The 13,197-nt window shown below is 35.3% G+C and overlaps 1 protein-coding gene across 1 annotated transcript in view; it reads right to left on the bottom strand.

The window, feature by feature from the left end:
- Positions 1-12,512, bottom strand: part of LOC145260626 (uncharacterized) — a 163,133-nt gene extending 150,621 nt beyond the window's left edge. The window contains exon 1 of the mRNA XM_080118939.1: positions 10,986-12,512. Coding sequence (XP_079975065.1) covers positions 10,986-11,024 — 39 coding nt within the window. The 5' untranslated portion in view covers positions 11,025-12,512. The remainder of the gene's footprint in view (positions 1-10,985) is intronic.
- Between the last annotated feature and the right edge of the window lie 685 nt (positions 12,513-13,197).

Below are 13,197 nucleotides of genomic sequence, written 5' to 3'. Positions count from 1 at the left end.
CCAGGTTATTCTATTATATAAAAGGACAAATATTTGCGTGTGTGCATATTTGTATTTCTGCTAAAACCTTTGTCATACGCATCGGAATGAGTCTAAACTGATATCATCTTAAGGGGCAATGCACCTAATGGATACTATTTGAAAAAAAAATTCATTCTGTTAGGGTCAACTGGACTACGTTTTGGAAAGGAGGTCCGTTTTTTTGACGTCTCTTTTTCGCAAGTCCCGCACGTATATTAAACTACAACTGTTTAAAAACTTTATTTTTCAACATTATGACGCCATAAGCAATTGTGCCCGTGTGGGCAAAGACGTTTGCCCGTAACTTTTTGCCTTCTTTCCCTCTTTCGCGTTTCACGTTCGAGCCCGGCCACCGCAGCTCATTTTTTTTTGATCGCGCAGAGACTCCCTACAATTTTTATTGAAAAAAAGTTCTTTTGATTAATTTATGAGGATAGCGGTTTCCATACAACACCGGGTATCCACCCGCTAATACAGCGCTGTCTAACAACTTCAGGAAATTGATGCGTCATACAACTTTATGCTTTATCCCTTAGATAATATTTCAAATCAACTAGGGACTTTGTGCGATGATAACCATAAGCTATGATTCAACTTATATTTAATGTTAGGCCGGATCCTATCTATTTTTTTTTTTTTTTACTAATTACTCTCATATCTTAGATACAAGGGGGGTTAATCTAATGCTGAGGTTAACGTTAAAGTTTCCTTTATGGTCTTTTAGTGTAAACCTTGCACACTTCTGAGTATACACTCCAATGTTATTGTGTATTGTTGAAAGTATTTTCAAAGCTAAACCGGTGATCCAGTGTGATGAGCAGTAAAATTATAAATCTAAAAAAAGTCAAGAATAAACTTGAGATTCCATAGTTTATACTAGAATTGTTCGAATAAAGTACTTGTTAAAATTCAGTTGTAAGGAACAAGTTGAAGGTTCAATCCTCATTACGGGCGGTACTCCAAATACAGTTGTGCCTCTATTCGGTTGTGGCTGATGGAATGAGAACAAGTTATGCTTGTGGATTAAAAATGGGGTTCCGCTGTAAATTTAGTGTTCGGCCAGATACATCTGAAGAAAGTGGGAGGTTACATCGGATAAAACGTTGTTGAACTAACACTGACGGTAAGAACATTTCTTACTTAGTCCATGGGTGACGGTTTGAAAAAGGACAAATATTATTTCTGAAAACCAAACTTTAAAAAAAGGCAAAATTCGCGAAATTTGTTTTTAAAAGGCGAATCTAGAAACCCTTAACAAAAGTGTAAGAGTAAGTTCCCTTAGATGTAGCCTCGTTTTCGAATATAATTATATATACTCTTATAAATTTGTGTTTATTTTGTGTATTGATTATTAAAAACCTTCCTCGCTGATCAAATTAGGCACAAGACCATTTTTTTTAATGTGGAGAGTGAGGGGAGGGGGACCAGTTCCCCGAGGGGAGCTGGATACTGAAAATTGGTATAAAGGGTTTCCTCTACATTGACCAAAACTGATTGCTACAAGAACAATGGTCTGATATGTAGGGTTTATTGCAGCATCTGCCGGAACAGATACTACACTTTAAGGTATTAAATTTTTTATTCACAGGAAAAAAAATACAATTGTGAAAATGAACAAAAAATTTAGGCTCAAGGCCAACTCAAAAAGAAGAGGTGATGGTGAAGTTGGGTGATCCATCTCGTCTCTATCGGAAATTTCAAAGAAATTCCCTCTCGGCCAACATCTTTTATCATAGTTACCCTCTTAAATTTGTATTTATGTGTGTGTGTGTGGTGGGAGGGGGTTGTTCCTACTTCAACTCAATTTTAAAACATTGTTTATTTATATAAAAAAATACAAAAAAGATAACAATATTAACAGATACTACACTTTGATAACAGAAAAAAAGATCTCCGTCCGAAGGCCAAGAAGAAAAAAGGCGAACCTTTTTTCTGTTTATTTGAAAAGAAAATACAACTTTGTTATATATGAATCCTGGAATTGCATTCATCTACAAAAGATCTAACTAATTTTCATATTCCTTTAAACATTCATTTCAATTAATTCCCTATTAGTTTTTTTTTTTTCAGTTTTCTTATGGGATGATCATCTTTAGTTAACTATGTGTCATTATATTCATGCAGATATTCTACATGATTTATACTTGCGTAATATTTACGTAAAAAGTTTATAGTAAACACAAGCCTCTTTATATATATATATATATATATATATATATATATATATATATATATATGTTTGTTTAAAAAAAATTACTTACAAACTCCTGTCAGTTGTCTTTTCTTTTTAAATAAATAGAAAAAAGGGGTTTTAATATGAATATTTATACACAAAAAAAAACACAAATTTATAGGAGTAAAGATTGAACTATGTAGCACAATATTATTTCCTGAGTATTTATTAGTGCTTATTTAATCTTATTTGGGTCAGTTGTATATTTAAAGTACAACGGGTACTATTTTCAGAGAAATGTTAATGAGCTTATATTTGCTGCGTCTTATTGATTCTTCTGGCCAAACAACACGTTCTTTATCTAGAAAAAATATATCAGCTTTGTCAAAACATTTGTTGATTAAATATATTTCTTGTTCCACGTGTTATGTGTCACATTATCTAATGATATTCAAGCGAAGTATGCATGGTCCTCTGTTGGTAAACAGTGAACGAGGCATAAAAAATGACTACGTTCAGCGTTTGACCCCCCCCCTCCCATTTAGCCCCAAAGGTCCACAGGGGACGTCAAATCCTAGTGAAAAATGAACAAACGATGCAGTTTTAGGCCTTAGTATATGTATATTTGAGTTCTGCACCATGTAAAAAAATAAAAAATGACTAAATCCATATTGCCCCCCCCTCATTTAGCCCCCAAATTCACCAAGGCCTTAACATATTTAAATTTGCGTTCAGCACCATGCAAAACTGCTAAATAGACATACACAGAAAATTTTGGACAAATATGGTAAAATACTCTAAAAAATGGAGTGTTTTTATTAGCCCTAAAAGAGCCCCTGGGGCACACCCAAGAGTTATCGTGAAGTATAGACAAACAAAATTATATAAAAATCAGTTAGTTACAACTTTTCAGAAAGTTTTATAAACATCCAAGGCATCAATTTGTTTTGGTAAACACAAAAGAGTTTTCCCGGAAAATCCGTTCTGTTACTTTTTTTACTCATATCATGTTTAACGTTTGTGTAAAATTTCAAAAAATTCCAAGGCGCAGTTATTGAGAAAAGTGCGGACAGACGAACGGACAAGGGTGAATTTGTCGAGAGGACAAAAAAAAAAAAAAAAAAAAAAAACATGTGATGATTCTCGATATTGCAGTATATTTAACAAGAAAAACAAACAAATAAACAACAAGTAACTATTACCAATATGTTGTCAATATACGGCATAATAACGTTGACACACCGGTTCTTGCCAGATGACCGAAGTTAAGCAACGTTGAGCCTGGCCAGTACCAGATGGGTGACCATTAGGGAAGCCGACGCGCTATATGTACCGCGAGGTAAAATACCAGGTTGGCAATCTGGCGCTGTCTATACTTCTCTCGATGGTAGATGGGACTCTCTTAAGCCGTGGTAGGCACACCATCTAGTGATGACATCACAATAAAAAAATGCCCTTGATAACCTAACGAAGCATCGAGTATTCAGCTACCATTCAGCTTAAAATTTAAATTACACTACAAACTCGTGTAGTGAGTTCAATCTCGGCTGCAGCCGCGCTGGATGGATGGAACTGTTATCAAACGCAAAAAGGTTATTTTTTAATTTATACAAATAATTTTTCACATGCGATTTTTAAGCGCCTTTTTTATGTATTTGTTAGCGGCACTTTTACTTAGCCAGACCAGTGTGTTTTTCTAAAAGTACAATTTTGTTGGTATATAGTCGTAAATTTTCAAGATCACCGAAGTTAAGCAACGATGAGCCTAGCTAGTACCAGATGGGTGACCATTTGAGACTACTAGGTGCTGTATGTACTACGCCGATTTGTAAAAATTCCCTGGTTGGTATATGAGGGCGCATTTAATCCACTGGGTGAGATGCGCTCTCAGTCTTCGTCAAGACATGCATCAAGGAGAAGAAAAACTGTGATGTAAAACTTAAGTCTACTGTCTTCTTTGTCTTGTGGCAGCCATTGCACCGACTGAGACTGGCAGTGGCACCAAAAAGTGGTTGGCTTTACACAAAGCTTTCACCACTATAAACAAATCACATGTGGATTTCCGAACAAGTTCATACGTCGATATCGAGTGGAGTCGGAATTTTAGGCTGCAATTACTACAAATACTCTTAATAGTAAGAAGAAGAAGAAGAAGAGGAGGAGGAAAAAAAGAAGGAAAAAATGAAGAGGATAATATTTGTATATGTTTAAAGTGAAGGAAATTATTTTTATTTTTATAAAGATTATGGGTTATTATTATATATTATGGGTTATTATTATATAATGGGCTATTATTATATTATGAGTTATTATTATATTATGGGCTATTATTATATTATGGGTTATTATTATATTATGGGTTTTTATTATATTATGGGCTAGTATTATATTATGGGTTATTATTATATTATGGGTTTTTATTATATTATGGGCTAGTATTATATTATGGGTTATTATTATATTATGGGTTTTTATTATATTATGGGCTAGTATTACATTATGGGTTATTATTATATTATGGGTTTTTATTATATTATGGGCTAGTATTATATTATGGGTTATTATTATATGATGGGTTTTTATTATATTATGGGCTAGTATTATATTATGGGTTATTATTATATTATGGGTTTTTATTATATTATGGGCTAGTATCATATTATGGGTTATTATTATATTATGGGTTTTTATTATATCATGGGCTAGTATTATATTATGGGTTATTATTATATTATGGGTTTTTATTATATTATGGGCTAGTATTATATTATGGGTTATTATTATATTATGGGTTATTATTATATTATGGGCTAGTATTATATTATGGGTTATTATTATATTATGGGTTTTTATTATATTATGGGCTAGTATTATATTATGGGTTATTATATTACCTATTTATTGCAAACAAAATCAAATTTTTATGCGTGATGCTTAAAACGAGCCACAATATCCACAATAATAACAATAATACTAATTCTCTTCATACTAAATCGAATTACAACAATTATATACTAATAGTACTAACAATAATAGCAGCAAGTCCTATCAAATCGTAGACTTTGCTGTTCCAGCTGACCATAGGGTGAATATCAAAGGAGAAACGAAGCAAATGCACAGAGCTGGACAGAGAGCTGAAAGGGATATGGAAGATGAAGAAAATCAAATCAATACCTATAATAGTAGGAGCACTAGGAACAATCCCGAAAAACTCTGAAAAAAAGAATGGGAGAAATTGGAATCATAGGAATGGCTGGAAAGATACAGCGAATAGCAATAATGAAAACAGGTGAAATATTAAGGAAAGCTTGAATGCGGAGACTAATACACATCTGCTGCAGAGGCCAAAGATGAAAGGTTACATGGAAACAAGAACATTGATGCTGCATATCTAAAAGTCCGCTATCCCATCCCCCCATTGCCTCATCATCGACCCCCCACCAATAAAAGAGTAATGCCAAATAGCCAAGAATGGTCAAGGAGGATGGAAAGACCAAGGAAAGAGCGCTGACCAGATCTCTGCTAGACAAGTGCGAAAAGAACTAGGAACTTGGAGAGGCTTATTGCCGCTCAAATACCCGTGGAGACCAATGGCCGCTGCCAGCGAGAAATCAATGAAAAACGGCGGTTGCGATAGTGCAAATTTATTTGCAAATGTTATCCAAAGAGGTGGAGAGTACTGTAAATCTGAGAGGACCTGCTGTCACTCAGCTTCCAGGGAACACCCCAGGTTGGTTTCAAGGAGAGATCTTTGATAATCTGCGTGAAAGCTCTTTGTGGGCCAATAATCATAATATGCTTATTGCAACCCAAATTCCAGTGAACACCAATGGCTGCTGCCAATAAGAAATCAGTGGTAAACGGCTGTTGTGATAACGCAAATTTATCTGAAAATGTTATCAAAAGAGGTGAATATTACTGGAAATCTAGGGAGACTTGTTACGCAGACTCCAGGGAATACCACAGAGAAATTGTTTGATGATTGCTTGTGTGAATACTCCTAGTGAGTAAATAATAATAATAATAATAATAATAATAATAATAATAATAATAATACCAAATAATAATAATAATAATATTAATAATAATAATACCAACCAAATAATAATGCTGACCGACTCTACGTGAAAACTAAAGGCGGGGAAAGAGGATTAGTTAGTATAGAAGATTATATGAATCACACACACGCGGACGCGCGCACAAACGCGCACGCACACACACAATAACTAGACCGATACACAACATAAAACACAGAGAGGCTAATTACCGTAGCAAGAGACACTGCCGAAATTAACAAAATAGAGATAAGGCAAGAAAAGAAAAATGGGAAGAGAAACGGTTACATAAACGATTCATAAAGGTGACAAAAAAAAAAAAAAAAAAAAACTAGGCTCAGGAAAACACCTGGACATGGCTAGGAAAAGGACACCTAAACATAGAAACTGAATCACTACTCACAGCCGTACAGGATAACGCGATTAAAACCAATTGTATCAAAGCTAAGATCGATAAAACCCAAGGAAACAATAAGTGTAGACTCTCTAGACAAAAAGATGAAATGATAAACCACATAAAAAGTGACTACAGCAAGAAGCAAAAAGTATATAAGAACAATCACGACCAGATGGAATACTGTTGCCATATCTGGGCAGGAGCTGCTAAAAACAGCCGATCCTGCCTTGACAGAGTACAAAATAGACTTCGTGGCTTAGTGGGGGATGCCCTTTTCTCTACCCTGCAACCTCTCTCCCACAGAAGAGACGTTGAAAGCCTCTCCTTATTTTATCGTTATTTCCATGGCAGATGCTCGTCTGAACTCCAATCTCTGGTCCCCCCTCGCCAATCTTTCACGAAAAACACCCGTCTAGCTGAATCCACTGTGAAAAATTTCCCCCACTCTATATCTGTGCCTAAATCAAAACGCGGATTCCATGAACAAAGCTTCTTTCTTAGAACTGCACGCCTGTGGAACTCTGTTCCGTCTGCCTGCTTCCCTCCGGACTACAACTTGGATGTCTTCAAGTCCAATGTTAACAAATTCCTAATGAACCGCCCCCTTAATTAAACACTTCATCAAATCTCTACACTAACGTAATGTACTTGCAATAACCCTTATCCCTGAGTGGCTTCCGGGCCTTGATAAGTGGTGATCACTGTGTAAAAAAAAAAAAAGAAAGATGCGGATGGCAGTATATTGGAACTATGTAAACGTCGTAAACAACCAGAAAAATGGTAAAACAAACAAACAAACAAACAAACAAACAAAAAACGGCAACAGTACTTGAAATTAGAAAATCACAAGAACATGGATATACAAACAGATAAACCCATCCAAGCAAGAGGACTGAGTGTGTAATAGTTAATAAGAAAAGGAAAAATCCTGACAGATCGTAGATTTCGCCGTCCCAGCAGACACAACATGAATATCAAGGATACTGTAAAGCGGAACAAATACACACAAGAGAGCTGAAAGGAAAATGGAACATTGAGAAAGTCTAAATAACACCACAAATCGTAGGAGCACTAGGAACAATACAGAAAACTTTGGAAAAGAATGGGGAAATTGGAATCAGAGGGAAGTCTTAGAAGATGCAGTGATTAGCAACTATGAAAATCTTAAGGAAAATCCTAGAATGCGGAAACCAACCCACATAAACAGCGGACACTAAACATCAACTTGAATACTGCAATAGAAATAAAACATAAACAGAAGGTGAGCACAACGAACGAAAAAGAACCGAAACCGCAAAATGTTAAGTACACCCCCCCCCTATAATTTTTGGATGTCTGAAAAATGAGAACACTAGCTAGACATCAACTGGAAAAGTGCGGAGAGCATTGGGAGGGAGGGGGGGCTTTTCACCACCCAAGCCTAAAGAAATACTAATAACTACAATGCCAGCGAGCACTAGAAATCTCGGAATACTTGTTCTCACTCAGACTCCAGGGAAGACTACATGTTATTGCCAGTGAGTGATCGCTGGTGATGGCATCTGTGAGAACTCCCAATGACTACAAATAATAATAATAATAATAATAATAATAATAATAATAATAATAATAATAATATTAATAATAAAGGAAACCCCTTGAATGCGGAGAATAATACAGGAAGACAATGTAACGAATACGCGTTACAGGGAATGAAGAACACCGAAACTGCATATCTACAAGTTCTACACTCCCCCATCATGCATCCCCCCCCCATTGTTTCATCACCGACCCCCCCCAAAAAAAAAAAATGATACCAAAGGGCCGAGAAGGATCAATAAGGACTGAAAGATCGAGGAGCGAGCGCCAACCAGACCTCGGCTGGACAAGCGCAAAGAGAACTGGGACCTTGGGGAGGCTGAGTGCCACTCAAATTCCAGTATGAACCAATGGCCACTACCAGCGAGAAATCAATGGTAAGCGGCTGTTGCGATGATGCAAATTCATTTGCAAATCCTATAAGGAGGCGGAGAGAGCTGGACGTCTGGGGACACTTGTTGTCACTCAGCTTCCAGAGAACACCACAGGTTTCCAATCAGATCGTTTGTTGACTTGTGTGAAAGCCCCATGTGAGCCAATAATAATAATAATTGGGAATTAAATACAACATCACTGTACTCCAGAAGTCAGTTCTGCTTGGCACAGCAAACATCCTACGCTAGGTGCTTTCCATTTAATTGACTCTTTGACTATCCTCACTAGCTTTGGTGTAAAAGCCCGCTCTTGAGTGAATAAAAAAAAAACGGCGTAAAACATCATAACATTGTGAAGCTAACAATAATAATAATAATAATAATAATAATAATAATAATAATAAACTTACCCTAATTTGATTGGCAACAACTCTCGGACTTAACGCTTCCAGTTAAAATAATATTCTTACATTTTTTTAAAATCCTTTTTAAAGTCTTAAATTCTCGACCAAGTTCGCTAAAAATTCTTCCCATCTTGAAAAGCACACTGGCTTGGCCAAATAAAAGTAACCCTAACAAATGCATAAATAATAAATCTTGCAGCCAGTAAACACTCACGCGTAAAAATGACATCGGTAAGTAGAAAAGTAAATTTATTTGCGTTTGGTAGCAGTTATTTCCTTTTTTTTTATATACTTGATTTCTTTTCATACATTTTTTTAAAAGTTCGCTATACTGCACAAGCGCCGAACATTGTAATACAAAAAATAACAATATAAAAATATAGTAAGACGACTCAAGAAAACGGCACATATGCTGGGAGACAATCAATTACTATTAGCTTGGTGCAAAAATAATGCCGTTTTTTTTTACGTATCTTATATAAAACAGTTTTTTGCACCACCCTAATAAATACTTAAAATAGAATTTAACACGATATGAGAACCGTTAATTAAATAACAATAGATAATATATACAGTAATAAGTAAAACAATATATATATATATATATATATATATATATATATATATATGCGCGCGCGTGTGTGTGTATGTATGTATATATATATATATATATATATATATATATATATATATATATACTAGCAAAAGTACTCGTCGTTGATTGGGTTCAAAAAAAGCCTACAGAAAATGGACTCTGATTTATGAAAGTATGATAGGTTATGAAAAGGAAGGGTTGTAAAGAGATAGCTTCGAATTTGGGTGTATCAAAACCAAAGCAAAATATGATGAAAGTAAAAATAAAATAGATAAACCCCATAATTTATTATACCATACCTGTTCACACTTAAACACTTATCACAATATTCTGTGGATTTATATTAAAAAAAACCTTGTTAAACTTTGTGACATATTTCCATTCTATGGAGGTCAGGCGCGAACGAACACCCCATAATTTTATCATACCATTTTTCTTGAAACTGAAACATAATTATCAAAGTATACTTATGCAGATAGATATGAAAAGTCTTTATTAAAGTTTGTGCCTATTTCCATTCTATGGAGGCCAGGCGCGAACGCAGACCCCACAATTTTAATGAATCATCATTATGCCAGATCAAACATACCCATTCCTGTGTCACGATACATCTTCTATCATTATATGTGATCAGTTTTCTATAATAGTCAAGCATATAGGAGCCCATTTGTGACCAGACACACACAGAGACGTTCAGCTTTATATATATATATATATATATATAGATATAGATAGAATAGTGACTATACAGAATTAATGTATAAACACACAAAAATTGAATGCACACACGCGCGAAAACAAACATGGCGACCAGCGAAAACAATACGGAATACATTGGATAATAAAGGTTTTTACTATTAGATTAATTTAAAAATCCTTTGTGCAATATAGTAGTAATAATTAGTTATAAACAATATAACTATAACAACTAGAATTTTTTTTAACAATATAACTATATCAACAAGAATTTTTAATAAAAGTTTAAGGCCCCCAAAATCGGAAATAGAACCTTTCCCAAGGACCCATAACGCAATCGTCAGAGTACATGGAAAAATCAATTTTAAAGGGTGATGTTCTCCTAAAGGTTGAAGATTCAATTCTCAGTGTGGCCGACCAAAAATACAAATGCAAATTAATTAGGGCCTTTATCCAACCATGGCTGACGGAACAAGAGCATGCTACCGCTGGAAAGTTCATAAAGAGTTCCGTTCGAAATTCAATCCAAACTTCTGAGGTCGACAACAACATTCCCGAGTTCGACATAATATATTTGAAAAAGGTCGGAGGTTACATCGACCAAAACGTTGCTGAAAATCAGACTTAAGATGAGAACAGTAGTTTGACGAATCCAAATCATACAAAAATTATAATATGCAAAATATACTTACCGTTAAAAGAAATAGGTTTATAATCCTCATGCTCGTCATTTTCCCGATGAAGTAAGTCCAAATGATGTCTGAGTTATTTTTTACTTTGTGTGTATAAACCTTGGTCTTTTAAAATTTCAGATTCTCCTTTGTGGTCGATAACCTGGCTTTTTTTTTTTTAATCTTGTGTCAGTACAAAGAATATAATTTTAAACAGTTCTTAAAAAATGTAGTTTCTTGTTCGTTTTAGTTTATTATATCTATTACTGTGTCCGCTACAATCGCATGAATGAAAGAAAAAAAAGTGGCTAAATAAATATATATTAAAAATATATAACAATAGCAGGCGTTTACAATAAACTGAATATTGTCAGATGTATAAATCCGGCGAAGCACAATCCTAGATAAATGACTGAAATACCTTCTCTTTGTTTTGCTTGTCTGGTTGTAAAAAAATATATACACATACAACACACACATAGATTGGTATATTTATGTGCATGCGCATACGTCAACTGGTGGCTTTCATTTTGTATTTTAGCGGTCACAAATTTGCATAAACAGTCAAAATTTCTCACAAGTATATATATTGCCGACTAACACTAGCGACAATGCCAGGCGCTGTTAAAACGAATAGAGCCCTCTCGGCTGCTGACAATGCTTATGTAGGCATTAAGATGTATCTTACTGTGTAGCTTGTGTTGATGGCGTAATAGTTAAGCCTGACTTTTTACGAGACTTCGTTTTTCGAACAGATCTTGACGCACGGGTGAGACTAGCCACGCTGAAGAGCTGTGATGCAGCGAAACAGTCCGTCCGTAGAATTTCAATCCTAGCTTGAAGCACTTGTGACTCTAGTCGCACTGAAGCGCTGTGATACAACGAAACAGTCCGTCTGTGGAATTTCAATCTCAGCTTGGAGCACTCGTGAGTCTAGTCGCACTGAAGCGCTGTGATACAACAAAACAGTCCGTCTGTAAAATTTCAATCTCAGCTTGGAGCACGTGTGCGTCTAACAGCGCTGAAGAGCTGTGATACAAGGAAACAGCCCGTCTGGAATTTCAATCCCAGCTTGAAGCACTTGTGAGTCTAGTCGCACTGAAGCGTTGTGGTACAACGAAACAGTCCTTCTGTGTAATTTCAATCCCAGCTTGGAGCACATATGCGTCTAGCAGTGCTGAAGAGCTATGATACAACGAAACAGCCCATATGTGGAACTTCAATCTCAGGTTGGAGCAGCGTGTGCGTCTAGCAGCGCTGAAAAGCTGTGATACAACGAAACCGTCCGTCTGTGGAATTTCAATCCCAGTTTGAAGCACTTGTGAGTTTGGTCGCACTGAAGAGTTTTGATACAACGAAACAGTCCGTCTGTGGATGACGATGGAATCGTTTTGTTGTCCTTATATTTGCTGCTGATTATTTGTTGTTGTTTATTTAATCACGCTAGAAATATTTGGCGCAGTTTTCACGTTTTTTTTTCTTGTCGGATCTGTGAGTAATTCCTGCAGAGATTTCTCGCTTAATGCTATGAAGAAGCGACAATAGTTTTAATTGCAAGTATCTTGCTAATTATACTCTCTCACGCTTATATATATATATATATATATATATATATATATATATATATATATATATATATATATATATATATATATATATATATATATATGTGTGTGTGTGTGTATGTGTGTGTGTGTGTGTGCGTGTGTATTTATATATGTAAATAAGTCGTTTTTTTCTTTGCCGCTCTCTTACTCGTCTGCAAAAAGAACACAATGTTCATTAAAACAACGCAAAAACAAGAATCACACACACACACACACACACACGCGCACACACACACAATATGTCTTCCAATATTACGTTCTAACGTTGTTTTTTTGTTTTTTGTTTTTTTCACGCGAAATTTTGAAAGACTTTCTGCAGCGAAAAAGTTCGCGCCAAATAGACTGCGTTTCGTTTGGCAACAAGGCGACAACGTGGCCGGTGCGCTTTAAATATGGGTGACTATTGCGCAAGACAATGGGAAATGTAAGTAAAACTGCGATATCGGCAAACTTGTTCTTAATAAATTATTCAAATAATTGGATTAGACAAACAAGAGGAAAAGCTATTACTATTTTCTTTGTCTTTTTTTCGCTCCCTTTTTTTTTTTTTTAAATGTTTCTTTTTGTGTTTTTCACTCTTCCGGTGCTACAATTAATAGCAGCCAGCGATTAGGTGTTACATATGT

The sequence above is a fragment of the Euprymna scolopes genome, chromosome 36 (assembly GCF_053919585.1).
Source record: "Euprymna scolopes isolate OS-2025 chromosome 36, ASM5391958v1, whole genome shotgun sequence".
Lineage (NCBI taxonomy): Eukaryota > Metazoa > Mollusca > Cephalopoda > Sepiida > Sepiolidae > Euprymna > Euprymna scolopes.
The sequence above is the reverse complement of the archived record's forward strand: the minus strand, read 5'-3'. Positions and strand labels throughout refer to the sequence as shown.